The sequence below is a fragment of the Aythya ferina genome (assembly GCF_964211825.1).
Source record: "Aythya ferina genome assembly, chromosome: 6".
NCBI lineage: Eukaryota > Metazoa > Chordata > Aves > Anseriformes > Anatidae > Aythya > Aythya ferina.
The window spans coordinates 27,067,057-27,082,587 of NC_140303.1; the positions used below are offsets into that span (position 1 = coordinate 27,067,057).

Genomic DNA, 15,531 nt, shown 5'->3' on the forward strand with positions numbered 1-15,531 from the left:
GTGCTCTTAAAAGATGCACTGTTGTGTCAAGTGTATGCTGACATTAAACCTGAAAGACGAAGTGAGGGAAGGAACTCATTCAGTCCCAGATGAGACGGGGAAAGTCAGAGCCAACACAGGGATGCCCTGCAGCCTCTTCTGAACCTCTGCTGGTGAGAATACTGAAGGGACAGCAGGGACCTGGAGGCACAGAGGACCCCACAGCCTCCTTCTGCTCTGTCAGAGGACAGGAAAGTACAAATCAGTTACCCTCAGTCCTGCAGCAGACACCACCCCTGGGTGCCTGTAGGTCCTGGACACCTCACCTGTCCCCTAAACACCTCGCCTGGCTCCACCTGCACAACAGGAGACCTCAGGAGACCCAGGCTGCAGGGTCCAAGTTGCTTAAAAAGGAAAGACCACACAGAGTAAGACTAAAGGAAGAGTGATACAAGAGGATGAACAAGTCAAAGCCTACAAATCGGCACTAGGACTTGCAGTACAAGCCAGGCTCTCACTAGCTGGTTAAAAGAGCTGCCTAAATGAAGCAAGAATTCTGTTTTCCCAGTTTATTTATAATCAATCTTCTCATTTGCACTGCATAGTCAGGCAGATAAATAGCTCCTTCCCTCAGTGCAGTTGCCATCCCACAGCTCAGCTGCACCCAGGAGGATGGGGGCTGGGGTCTCCACACACAGCTCCCTCCAGAAAGCCACCGCAGGGCAGAGGACAGCGCTCACCAGCACTTTGTCCATCGCAGATGGAAAGGCCAAGCGTGGACAGAGCAAGGCTAATGTGCAAGGGCGAGCAGCACACCGACAAAGGGATGGCCACTGATTGCACTGAGCAACCTTTTTTTCCCCTAAGCACACGTGTTTGTTTGTAGCAGCCCGTTTGGCATTGCAGCAGAGACTCGCGACTGAGCGCAGCTGCTCCAGACATTTTCAGAAGGGAATCAACTCAAACACTTCCGCTGCTAAAACCAAGTTTTGCCTGCAGAGGAGCAGCCAAGCACCCCCAGCTAAGCTCCTGCAAATGCTGTCTTAGTGCTGTCCTCGAAACGTAAAACTCTGCCTCTCTCATGTATTGCTTGCTCGTTTCGGGTTATTATAGCTATACAAATAAACACTGTGCTTTTGGTCATGTCCTCTCATTTTAACACAACGTTGTCTGACGATCTGAAATGTACGTGACAGGCAAGAGATAAATACCAGCATCCCGGCAACTGTGGATAAGGAATTTCTGACATGAAGAACCCCAGAGACAAATTAAATTGCAAATAAAGATTTTAAAGAATCATTAAATGTCTGCTATCGACAGCCTGCTTGGGTACTGTTATCGTGCACCAGCTATTTATTGTATCGTGCCATCTCCACGCACATTTATAGCCGCATACCAAAAACATTTCCATTGGCCTGATGAGAAAACAAATTTGAAGCAGAACGCATGTCCTGCAGGTGGGTCACCGGCAGTTCAGGCTATGTTCAGGGAGGACTTACTGACACCTCCAAGGAAAAATTATCTCAAAAAAAAAATTCAGATGCACCTTCACTCTCTAAGTAAATAACTCCAAAGGAAATCCCTTTGATTTCTCCTTTCCTAGTCCCAGAGGAGCAGTGACCTCTCAACGCAGCAGAGCAGCCAGCCCTTACATGCACCCTGTTTTTAACTTGGAACCCAAACACCTGTACATACAAAAGCAAGAATGTGGTGGCAAGATGCTAATCCTCAGAGCCAGAGCAAGGACACGCAAGCCCCAGCCCTCTCATCACTTGTGTGAGAACACCAGGCTATTCTCCACTGCCATAAGTTTTTACTACACAAAGATTTCTTATACAGTATATAAGAGTAACTCTACAGCCTGACACGAGGCAGCTTACAGCTCTTTTACCACTGCACGAGGGCATAAACTACAGCAGCTGCAGATTCCCTTGCATAATTTAGCCGTCTGCATTGCAGACATCTGATGGGAAATCATTCACAAATTCGTCAGGGAGGGAGGGTGCAAACCTAGATGAAAGCAGCCTTTTCTCCCCACAAGCACAGGTATGCATCTCAAGCCCTGCTGGTGCCATGTTCACTTATTGGTCCTAACAGTCCGCAAAACCTCATTGCCTCGGACTCAGGCCATAAGCAGAGCTCCAGATTTCTGCTTATTACAAGAAATTCATCTTAGGAAGGACCAGGGGCTCAAGAAATTTTATGCATTCTGTTTTCTCTCCAGTACTTGCTCTGAGAATTTTTTCACACCTCCAAACCATCCATCTCCTTCCGAACAGCAGTGCTGCCCTCCCAGGTAAGATTCCCGATGCTTTGAGACAAGAGATTCAATACTTGATGCTTTCTTAACAGATGAGCACGAGCAGCTTCAACATCTTTAACACTGCATTGAGTTCTAATTTTCACCAGCTGGCTGTGTATGCATGCGTACACAAATTCAGACTGCCCCTACCCTGTTACCGTACTTGTAAAGGTAGATTGATTTGACCAAGCATAATTTTTCTTAGGGATCGATAACAAGCAAAAGCTTCCTGGCTGTACAGGGCTGTAAAAGGTCAGCCTGGAAAAAACTCTAAGGAACTAGAAATATGGAATGAGAAGAAAACACTTCATTGGTTTAGGTTAGTGCAGTCATGCCCCATTTCTGCAGCTGCAGCCCAACGCCTCGGCTGTGTGGGCTGCGCAGTTCATCCCGGTGACAGGAGAGCAGCACAGCATCTGTCCCCACCGCTGCCACCACCACAAACCTGATCCCACTGTGCACAAACAGAAGAAAATCCTGGCCTAGAAGCAGCTCTTTGGCCCCACGCAGCTGTGCCCCAAGGGGACTACAACTCGGTCAGCGCGTGACTGCGGCGGTAGCGACCCCATCCCTGGGGAGCACCTCCTGCACGTGCTGCAGAGCACGCACAGGAGGCACGGATGTCCTGGTGCAGAGCTGTCAGCACTCAAAAAAACACAGAAGCTCAGCCTGGAGCACTAGCAGGAGATTCATGTGGATACCAGCAAAGTCCTGATCAGCCACGTGAGCCACCTGACGCCTTCCTGGTACATAGGGATGCACGTGGAGTGAGCTGAGCCTCAGCTCCGCATTTGATTGCCTTGGTTGCAGAGGTAAAAGCATTTGAAATCCAATTCTTGATCATCTTTTTCATGCTGACATAATTACTTCCCCCAGCATTGCCGAAACTGCTCAGAATATTCATAATGGCATTTTTTTAGACAGTTAAAGAACAAGTTGTTGTGTTTTTTCCTCCAAAAAGACAATCAGTTCACTGCATTACATTAAGATAAACCAGACCAAACTGGTAAGCATTTAACCAAGCTCCAGGAATCCCTTCTGCATTGGTGCTGTTCTCCCAGGTCCAGCAGAAGGGCTGCCTCCAGCCAGCAACAGACCTCGGCAGAGGGAACTCAGAGCAGAGGAGGCTGAAACACTGCTGGTCCTGCAGGCTGCCTCCACGGGACTTCGAGGAAGACAATTCTTACGACCTCCTGCATAAAACATGCTTCTACCCTCAGTTCTGAGCACATCAGAGCACATCTCCTTTTGACATGAATGCTCTTTATGTCAAAGATTTGTGGAGAGGAAATTTCTGCTCCATCTTGCTCCCAGAGTCATCTCTCAGCACTACAGGGAGCCCTGGCTGAGCTGGGCTCCTGAAGCTAACCTTTGAAAAACATACCCCCATCTTCCATGGCTCAGGAAAGCTCTCTAAGCTCAGCACTGTCTTTATTTAACATAAAAAGCCCAACAACAAAAATTGCACGGTTCCTCATTTCCATCTCAAATCTGGCTTCAGCTTCCAGCTATTGGAGATGATGCTGCACATATAGAGCCTCTTCCTCAAAACCATGGTGCACCTGGTAGCAAACAGCGTTGGGAGACGGTGGTGCCTCCTCCCATCCCTCTTAGGTGGGAAAAGAAGTGAAGGAAGGTGGATCAGCTGGCACTGGGAGATGTGAATTACACTTCCTACATCAGCTTGGAGGAACATTGCCCCGAGTAGGTGTTGGAAATTAATCTTCCCCTATTGCAATATGAAAGAGGGAGACAACAGCATGGCTGCCTCAAGGTGAAACTGTTAAGAGTTTATGAAAAATGCCACCAGAAGGATTCCTTCTCCATTAGACCGTAATTATTCCACTTGGATGCAAAATTGAGATTTCCCTAGGAAAGGTAATTATATCCCAGAGCACTGAAGGTTGAGGGGTTGGGGGTTAAAAAAATATGGTCACATTGGCTATTACTGAAGTCACCTACAGAAGGCAAGCATCAGGAAGGGATATCACGGACATTTCCTGGCCAAGATCAGAGCAAAAGTAGTTACCAGCTGAGATGCAGTCACTTACTTTGCAGAAATGTGCTACAAATCTTGCTAACCACGAGCAGGCAGGACCCCAGAAGACACCTCCACCACCAGCATAACACCTCAACGCACTGGATTCATTTATTAATAACTCAAAGACGGCACCCACTTGCCAAACTCACCCTCTGGAAGGGCACAAGGAGCAGACAGACAGGCAAGCAATCTTCCAGTGTAGGTTTCTCTGTTCATTATTTGCCCTTTAAAGTAAGTTCCCTACTCTGCCTTTCACAGGATAATAAAAATTGAAGCCATAAAGTATTTAGAAAGATAAACTTGATAATGAAAACTCTGCTGGTAACGATTCAAGCAGCAGAGATATTGTAAGGCTCTTTCCAAATGAGAACCCTGCACCATATATTAAGCTCATCCAGGCAAGGAAATTAATTTATTTCAGAAGAAATAAACCTGACTGCTTAATTCTTAAAACTAATTCCTGCTGTTAACTGGTCATTAGAGGCGAGCAAAGTAAACCTATAAAAATAAATTACGCTCCGCTCCTATCAGAACTCACCACAAAAGCATCAACAGCTTATGAGTACACGGGGGTTAAGTTTGCAGGACAGTCTCATCCCGGCCACACACACAAATGCCGACTTCTCACTGGACTAGAAGGCCAGCTAAAACTACCCAAGTCTTGTAAGAGACTGCTCTGATGAATAACTAAGCCTACCAAGGCTCCCAGAGATGGGGAGAGCAGGGTGAGTGTCCTTTGGGCTGCCCCTTGGCTCTCCAGCAGCTGTAGCTACTCCCTTGCAGTTGCCTCAGTAGGACTGTAAGGACTTTTTAGGAGAGAGGGAAGACAGCAGTAATGGGAGAAATGAGGCAGCAAATCCCCAAAGAAACTAATGTTCCCTTCACACCACCTGCCACACATTTACGGGAAGATTTTTTTTCTGATTGGAATAGCCTTCGTAAATGCCTTCCTTAATAGAGAACCTAATTGCTCCATATTGGAGGCTAGCATACAGAGATGCATTTTGAACAAATCTCATGAAGTTCACAAAAAACATGGGTCTACAGTTCAGCTCCCTTCTTTTTACCTCTACTGCTCTCCTGCGCAGCACCCTCAAAATACTCACAGCTGCTAGGAGATAAGCTCCTCGAGCTACACACCCTGTCCTCTTGTTCTGTCCCTTGCACCATGGCACAGAGCACATCAAGACCCAGCCCAAAGGCAGAGTAGTCACAAACACCCCAAAAGTCTGGTTTTGCTACTCTTTCTATTCTGAAAATTTCTATTATTCCCTTCAAGTCCAGGAGCTAACCAGGCTGCAGGTGATCATCCTGGCCCAGCCATGTGTTCTCCCAGTCACAGCCAAGGCTTCCTAAACTTGGGGGCCAGAAGCCTGATTGTGCTTCTGGTGTTGCATTGTGGAAGACTATCTTACCTCTTCCCTGCTTCCCAAGCCTTCGCAATGCTCAGTTACAACTTGCCTTCCATTCCTTGGCTGCTGCAGTACTGGAGCATCTCGCAGTCTGTCTGTGGCTGGCTACATGAACTCCCCTGCCAGGTGAAATGTCATCCCCACTTCACAGATTGGAAACAGGGACCAGTATTTAGCAACATGCATCAGAATCGTACAAATCAAAGCAAGTCAAAGAACTAAACTTTTACATCTCCAGGCCAAGGCTATCAATTTTATCACTGGATCATCCTTTTTTATGACTTTACCCTGCTCAAAGAGCACAAACTGCTTCAAAAAGGATTTTCTTATATGAACTGCATGCCACATTATCAAAAGCCTGACACAAAAGAGACAAAGGAGTCTCTCATTACTGTCCTCACCCTTTTCATTAAGTATCCTATCAAGTTTTACTGCACAACCTAGTTATTAGGATTTTTATACTTTCCATATTCCTATTTATATTAAGTACCTCTAAAAACCCATATTGATTTTTATCTTTAATCCCTCAAGAAGCGTAGGTGGGATGGTCATTAAAAAAATTCATGTCAGGTTCTTCATTTTCTTCGTTTGCTGCGTTTTCAAGAACTCATGTTTTAATGTGTGCCTAAGATCTCCACTGAAAATCACTGCTGTAATTACTTTAACGAGGCAGGTCACGGCACCGGGAGGCCACTGGACTGAACTATTTACACATCCCAAGGTTTCTTTTGGTGATATCCAAATTTACGCAGTATCAAGCACTGTCCTGTTGTAGACTTGCACACTTAAGTATTGATGACCCTGGTCTGAATATCAGTCCCTAATGCTCCAAAATCAACAATCAAAACTCACTCACTTCATTGGAAGTGGATTCAGGAGCCAAGAATTTTCCTGTTTTATTCAAAGAATTTATCTGTTCCAGGAGCCTACCAGCAAGGCACACAGCTAAGAAGTGCATACATTCAGCGACCAGAAAGTTGGCACAATTTACACTTGTCCAGGGAAACAGTTTATTATACGTGCCATTAAAAATGCATTAAAGCAACATTAAAGGTAGGCACCTAAGGGATGGGAAGAGTCAGGAAATGCTCCGCTGAAACTTAAGCACATCTCTTTTCTTCACCTAGGTATCCAGGCTCTTAAAACTGCAACATTCATCACCCACACGCCCTTGAACAACAATTCAACCTTTCGGTGATTAGGGCACTGCAACTTCTTCCCATCCTGACAGCTGCTTCACCAAGAAGCCAAACGCAGCTGGGCTCTGCCTATGAGCTACCTGACAGTTCAGAAAGTGTCTTGTTCAAAGCTTTTTTTAATTGCTCTAAAAATAAGGAGAGTATTTTGCACTGGCTCCAGCAGGAGCAGGATCAAGCCCACAGCACACACCTTGACACATGCGTGTTGGCTTGTGCATCACCCCACAGATGAGTAAATGCAGCCGTATCAGTTGGGTATGGCATCTGTTGAAGTTACAAATACACGGCTTACCTTACACACTACGGGGTTCCAGCAATCATTTCAGCCTGCAGCTAACATAGCACCGAACTGCCTGCCTTCATTTTATTCAGCAATGCTGTAATCAGAAGAACTAGCACAATTACTTTTAAAGCCCTGCCCGTGCAGAAAGGCCGATTTAAAAAGCAGAGTTCCTACACGAGGCTGGGTTGTCAAAGCTTACAGAGACCTTTCAGGAGACTAAAGCAGACTCCTGACTGAAGCCTACATCCTGGCAAGCTCCTGGCTTCCAGCCCCCTGCCATTTCGTAGGGCTACACCATGTTCTGCAAAGCCCGCTCTTCCCTCAACTTTTGCCGAGTAATAAGCCCAGCTCACACGTTGTTATCTTTGACCAAGGATTGATCAAAACTATGCACCTGGGCCTTGTTATTGCTGCTCCTGGGAAACCACCTGACACCCCTCCCTGAGGACACCAGCCAGACACTTGTCTTTTTTTCTGAAACACCCAGTTCGGCTGGTGCCAAGGCTGAGGTCAGAAGGCAAACCTTCAGTGGTGAACAAGTATTTTCCACCTGAACTAGACTGATTACCATCAACAGAGACAGGCTGAAACTTCTTATGGAAAGATACCACTAGAATATTTCCAATAAATTAAGATGTTTACCTACTGCTTTGCTTCATCCTAGAGGCTGTACGCCTGGAGGCAGATGCCAAAAGCTCTGTATGTAGCCAATGAAAACTGCCAACATTTTATTTTAAAATTCACTAATACGTCAGATATGACAGGGTCAAATAAAAATTAAAGGATATTTCTATCTATTCCACATTGAGAGCTGTCGTTATTTGGATAACCCACATGCCTTTGAATCATGAATTAGCATGGAAAAACTTGAGAAGATTGTATTTACTTATTTTTTATTACATGCTGCTAATATTACGCTGCTGCTGACCTGCGCTGGAAAGGCTATTTTTTATTTTTCATTTTAAGGCTACGCAGTAAATGAATTCCTCAGCCTTTTCAACCCATGGCCTTTCTGTTGAGGCTGCCAAGAGAAGTACCAATTAGCGCTAGCTGCAATGGTGGCTGGCTTCCATGACGAACTTTCATAAGGAACCAGTTGGGGGCTGAAAGGGAGACTTATTTATTTATAGTTGTAAAACCCAGCCTAAAAAAAAAAAGATTCGATTTTCTGCACACATTTTGGTTTTGCTTTAAATATAAAATGAGCAATAGATTCCCATGTCCTAATCCCACCACATGCAGCAGGAAGAAACAAAACCAAACTCACTGAAACCAGTGGCGGTGTGCCATCGGGGAGAGTCCACTCTTCGGTTTGAAGCTGGAGGCCTTCATCTTGTATTGGGCTAATTGGTTGGCATTCTTAGTAATGAGTCCACAAAGTGGCTTAAAACCTTGTTTTTTAATGCACGGGGAAGGAGGAGGAAAGCGGAAAAGTTGTTTTTCCAAAGCTAAATTGATAAAACAGCTCCCAGTGCAATTAAAAACTTGCACAGATGAATAGCCGGCTTTGGAAAGCACCAACTGTGTAATTTATCAGGCTAGTTTACAAAGGGAGAGAAAATATCCGAGGACAGGAAAGGAATTTCACGGACATTTCAACAACACATCAAAACTGTATTGAATTTTATCGTCTCAAGATTTATTTTTCCCTCCCTTCTATTAAGAGGGAGCAAGAAGAGATAATGTCATAGCTGCATCACCAAAGCACTTTCCATGAGCAAATTAAAGGTGCAGGGGGAAAAAAACCTGCATGTTCCTTGCCTGCCTTTCTTATCAAGAAAGAAAACCAGCGATGGCTCCAACATCCCACTAAGAATATTGACATTTTCCCTAACCTTATGCACTGCAGCTACACCTTATATAATGTCTATGACGAAGTCCTATGAAGAGGGCTGGGTAGGAGACAGTTTAAACATGAACATAAGCTCACATACAAGGAAGAAATGGTGCAGGAGAAATATATTAATACTTCAAATCTTTAAAACACCAATGCATGTTCATAGTTATAGTAGGGACAACCAACCTCTTCTCCTCCTTTGCCCCTGGCATCAGTACCACACCACAGACCTTTTTTTTTTTTTTTTTTTTTAATGGACAATGGGGTTTGAGAGGGAGGGGGGAAAAATAAGCAACCATGGGAGGTTACCAACCATCACTCACCAGCAACAGTAACTGACTACTCAGATCTGCTCTTGCTGAATGTACCCAGGGAAGCTACAGCTCGTGGTAGCACCAGGACTTTATTGTACACGAGGCTTCCTGAACAGCTGTGCCCTTAAAGTGTTAGTGTCCTTCGTGTTAACAAAACATAATGAAAAGTTGCTCTTGTGCATGAAAAGCAGACATCTTTTAGAACCCACTGCTGAATTTGCTTTAATTTCAATACAAGACTTTAAACTCTCCTCAGTAGCATTTGAATTGACTTATCCGTGACTTGGTTAGGGTTATTTTGTCCAAGACTCTGAGATCGTGCTTTGGAGCAAAACGATGGGAAAAATGTAGAATGAGAAATTATCGGTTTTTTATTCTTTCGACAAAACCCAGTCTGAAAGACTGCAAACTGCACTAGCTTGGCAAGTATTTTGGACAGCATTTTTCTAAAAATAGCATTTGACTCAGCAGTTTGACGGGGACAAATGAAAATACAAACAAAGTGCAAAAAAGGGCTCTTTTGCACTCAAGTGGTTCAGGAACATTTTAAGTCCCAGTGAGCCACTATGTCACTAAAGCATTTAGCAACATTTGACTGGCAGTAGAGCTTAAATTTAGAGACACTCAGAAGCCAGCTGTCATCTTGGGCAGCTAAATAAATTGATCAGCACGGAGAGCAAGAGGCACAAACAGACACGCAGTCCTTATTTTCACTGCTAACAGAACATTATGATAAACTACATAGATGCCTGTATTTATGCTATGGTTGAGCTTTGTTTGGTCTAGCGATGGCATACATAGCTACACCTTTGCTTGGTGTGACACATCTCTTAGAGACTCGTGCTATGGAACATGGCCAATCCAAGCAACAACTTCAAAACCTTCAGGGGAAGAGACCATTTGTTTGCTCTCCTTTTTTATAGTGCTGTGTGTCAGAGATCCCAGTTCATAGCCCAGTTTTCTTCTGTGTAAAAGCAACACAGAAAAATCACTTCAGATGTCTGCAAGACCAGTCACCTTCATCACGTTATACGTGACATGAATGGCAATGCTGAGTGCACAGTCCGGATGGTTGGATGTATCCAGGCTAACAATATGCTTACCACCAGCATTTACAAAATTTCAGCAGAATGTCTGGGTAAGAAGGAACACAATGCTTGCTGTGAGTCCGTCTCCACTGGCTGAGGCAGAGGAGTGCCCTCAGACTCTTGGCTGGCTGGGTCACTGTTTACCTATGCTAAACATTCAGATTTGCTGAACATCCTCTTAAGGGCTTTACAAAGAAGTTTCAGAAGGTTAAAAATCCTACTTCGTGTCCCTAGTGACCTGCAAAACAACGGCAAGATGAACTCATCCCACCTACAGTCGCCCACGTGTTTCAGGGCCAGCAGTAGCAATTCAAAGCAGCACATCTTCTATTTAGTGGTTGTACTAAATTATTGCAGAAAAGGTGTAAGGTCACCGATAGCAAGAGGTGCAAGTTGCATGCTACAGACGCTCCTGATATGTTTAAATCATCCATAGCTGCTCTGGTTGATCCTAGTTACATACTAGGCTGCACTTAACACAAAATGCTGCAACACTTCTAATTGGGCTACTGAGAGCAACTGATTGTAAATAATTATAGAGTGGGCCTCACGGGTGATCATTAGTAGCCACAGGCATGGAGATCCAACTGGCCACATTCATCACAGTGCCTAATTTTGCAGTTCACAGGTATTTACCATGAGTGCGTTTGGTTCAACTGCCTCTTCAGCACTTGCGGGGGAGGAATAAAAAGCTTCCGTCTTCCCACACATCTTTTAATACTACAGTGTATTAATACATCGGCCATCTGACTGCGGAATTGTAATTAAAGCATCACTGAAATAATTCTGTCTCTAGTAAAAGATCTTTGCATGAACACGAGATTTATAACCTGTTATAAAAACTCCAAGTCACGTGTACACTGCACAGGGACATAGCTTTGTAAGTCCTTACTAATTCCAGGCCAGTGTTGAATCCTCTTGTTCATTCTTAGTTACAAAGAAGTATATCCTGAGTTCTGGGTCTATTTTGTTCATGTTTCAAAGAATAAAATTAGTTATTAATTTTTAGAAGCAACTGTCACATCCTAAGCCACAAAGGGTTGATTTTTTCTCAAATGATGTCCTCCATTTTTACTGTTTCTTTTACTGGAGTAATTTGTCTCCTTACATTCATAAGGTGTCTCCATTAATAAAATTAATAAGTAGTGAGAAGATCTTTTAATCACAGAGAAAACTGTTTATGATAGCTGCCTGTCATTAATTGGTTTGCAAGCCTCGCACTCTGTGCTGAGGTTGCCCACAGAGGATTCTTACAACCACAAAGATCTTTAACACATTTACAAGCTGGATTCTGCAGGTAGGCAGACCACTACCACTTGAATGTAAATAAAATGTATTACACATTATCTATGCCCTAAATATTCACTTTACATTTAAAATTAGGTTTCTTGGTAAGGAACATTCTTTGTTTCAATCCCAAGCAGCTGGAACATGTTATCAGGAGAATGCAACAGCCCAGTTCAGGAACTGATTTACTTTTATAACAGCATTTGCCAAAGTACTGCTGTACCTTAGCACAGAACGCCCCTCCGTACAAAACACACTCAGCTGCAAGGGCTCCTCCTCTCCAAATGGGTCACGTCATACCTACAATTAAATTATCTGTTTTATATTACCTGTGCTTTTGGAGGATATTAGAAAACAAAAATTAAACAGAGCCATGTTCAGATTTAAAACTAACTTGAGTTTCCTACAAAATTTGAATGTAGCTGCACATATTCATCTATTTTTATCCTGACTTCCTACAGGAATGTGGTTTACAGGACAAACTTTTGTTTCTTCTCTCTGCCTCCTTCCAAATAGATTATCAAATTCCTTTGCCCACTTAGAAACTCAAAAACTAACAAAGCTTTCAAATACTAATAAAATAATGTATGTTTAAAGAAATCTGGGGCAATATGGGGAGAATGCTTATCCCAAGCCCTTGCACGCAGAGAGGTGAAGCAGGGAAATTCAGCAGTTACCTTCCTGACTGGCAGCTGTTGTCCTGCCAAGCCAGCAAGCGTGCAGCTCCAGATGAGCAGCCGCCTGTGCTGTCGCTTGCACAGTGGGAGTGCACGGAAAGCTGGGGGAAGGAAGGATTTGGGTAACGAAGGATAACTCCTTAGCAAACCAGGCTTCATCAGTTCTGCTACTTGTGTTATAGTTCTCACACCAGGCGTTCATCTCCAGCCCCACTTTCATTACTACAAATCATCCAGTGAACACAACGACAAAACAGCAGTCACCTGCTTCCGCGGATCAAATCGCTGGATGTTTCATCAGGCAAAGGAAATTCATTACAGTGTTTTCCAAGTGAGTCTTATGAGCAGACCTTAAAATAAAGCATTTAGGTGCTAACTCCTGCTGGTTTAACGGGAAGCTGGATTGCAGCCTCTGTGCCAAGACCTTCAGTTTTTCTGCTATGAGCACGTACCCTGCCTCCAGAGCCCTAACCTTCAAATCTAAGCCCATGAAAACAAACATCTCATCCAAGTGCAACTGGCAACACGGCAGCAAGAGGAGACGAGCTGCGTATCATCCAACACAGCAGATCTGAGCCTGAACCTCCAACTGAAGATACAAAGAATTGGTAGAACCTGTTGCATAGCTGTAACATGTTGCATCATTAGCAAGCAAACTAGTTGATGCAGGTATTAATCTGAAGGGTACAAAATACAGGAGGACAATGTAGCTGGAGGAGCTTGCAGAGGGAAATACCTTAGGGCAACCCACTGCATTTTACTGCTCCAGCTGAAGTCTCAAATCATCAAAAAAATCAGCCCAATTCATTCTCAGCCAAGCTGTAAGTAGTATCACTACCAGCTCTGTATCAAAGGCCGCAGGGACTTTCTGAACTTACATAATGTTTTGGCATGCTTCAGCACAACACTGAATGACCATCACCGCTTAGATTGCCAGAGAACTGTGGCAGAGGAGTGAAAGTGAGTCACCCCCCTGATTAAAATTGGTGCATTTGCAGCTGTGAACAAGAGCTCATGACCTCACAGATCTCAAATGGAGTTGCTGAAACAACCAGAGCTCTGGCTTGAAAGCAAATAACACAGAAGACTAACCAAACATTGACAGTAATCTTGTAAAATGACGACTCCTCTGACTATTTAAGCATTATTATGCTCTTTAGTTATGCTTTGACTCAGCCTACAAAATACCTCTTCCAGCAGCATACCTCTATCCTAAACTTGAAACCAGCAGCTTCACAAACATTTCATGCCCTGTGTGTTTAAGATTCACAGCAAACAAGAGAAGCCTGGACTTTGATTTTATGGTTCTGCGAAACCTACGCAGCAAATTATCATTGGTTTTGTTTGCAAGCATGTGGATCAGGGTACAGAATAGAAAAAGCAAACTCACATGGTGCATGGAACATCACCAGCACAGATGAATGATCTTTTATAAACTTGTCGAAGTCTTCATCAGTCAGGTGATAAACTACATTTTCCTCATCTGCCCAGGGAGTCTCCGGAGCCTGTGGCTGAGGTGCCTGTGGGCTACAAGACAAACAGACACAGCTGAAAAGCAGCTCGTTGGTGCTGAGTAGTAATTTTAGCAAGCTGGATTGCAAGGAACCACCTTCGTGCAAACGTCCACATGGGTCTGACACACTAACCCTACTGAACAGCTTCAGTAATTCTTCCACTCAGAAGTGATAAATGCCGAAAGTGAGACAGAACTGGAAGAGAAAGGAAAAAAACCCACAAGGAGCTCACAAGGACAGATCAGAAATAGAAGAGGACAGAGTGAAGAGATAACCAGACTGCTTAGTTATTACATTATAAAAATCGGATGTATTTTTCTATTACTCTTTAGCCTCCTCAGCAGGATGCTTCCTTTCTTACAGCACTCACACTTAGTAGTTCACAGGAGTCATTGCAAATGAAAGAAAAAAGCAGTGAGTAGAAACAGCCAATCTAACCAGTCACCTTGAATACCAACAGAATATTGATTATAGGGCTGACAGAAAGGAGGAGTGGCAATGTCGGGACCATGAGTGAGCTGTGTGCAGTGCACACCAGGGCATTTACCAGGGAATTCATGGCATGGCTTTACCCTCAACAACCCTGTGACCTGGGGAAGCATCGTTATGTCCTCCCGTGACAGTGGGCTCACAGGCCTAAATCAGCAAAGCTACTCAAACTGCATGCTTAATCTAAAAGATAAGTGACCCGCTCCACCGAATTCCCTGTGATTGCACATGAGCTTAACCATCTTTGATGGCTCAGAGCCAGAGAGACTGCTCAAAGACACGTTGGAAAATCTGGAAATTGAACCTCAGTTGCTCTGGACCAGTTCAATTGCTCATCATTCCACTACACAAGTGCTCTTTCCTTTTATCAATGTACATTTATAAGAGAATTTGGCAGATGTGAACTAAACTATGCTAACTGACATTTTATTTATTAAAGCACTGCTCACATAAAGTACACCCAAACACAGGAACATTTGGAGCCAGACTTTGAAGCTACTTTATCCTTGCCAGGTGTAGTAATGAGTTCCAAATATCCCCCCAAATTCCCCAAATTCTTTGGCAAAGCACAAATCTGGATGTGGCCCCATCCCTGGTGAAAGCAGATTTACTATTTTTGATTAAAATGTATTATTGTGTTAGCTGCCTGGAACAAGGAATGGCAAACGGATGATAATTCATTTATTCTGCTTTGCTCACTGCTAGGCTGAAAGCCTAGTTTGATAAAAAGAAATCACCAGAGATATACAGATTCAGATAGCAAGTTCTGTTGATGTAAGCAATGGGTCCAATCCAAGAATATTAAGCAATGTGTGCAAAGCTGCGATGCACACCTCTGATGCTGCTCGTAGGATAAACAAAGCAAAAAACAAACAAAGGTGGGAGCTACACGAAGCCAAGCAGCCTAAAGAGAAAAAGAGGCAAGTCCCCATCCATGAGAGTTTACCACCTAAATGGCCCAGGAGACCCACAGCACAGGCAGAGTTGTGACGAGTCAGAGGCTGTGTCACAAAGCTGCCCAGAGAATCACTGTGCTTGCTGCCAAGCCTGTACGAAACAACAATAATCCACAGGTATGCTGGCAGATGAAGGCTTTCCAGAAAATACCA

General features: G+C 44.0%; 1 protein-coding gene across 1 annotated transcript in view; it reads right to left on the reverse strand.

The window, feature by feature from the left end:
• PDIA5 (protein disulfide isomerase family A member 5) overlaps nt 1-15,531 on the reverse strand; it is a 96,530-nt gene that overhangs the window by 34,146 nt on the left and 46,853 nt on the right. The window contains exon 11 of the mRNA XM_084524665.1: nt 13,810-13,946. Within this exon, the coding sequence (XP_084380791.1) occupies nt 13,810-13,946 (137 nt within the window). The remainder of the gene's footprint in view (nt 1-13,809; nt 13,947-15,531) is intronic.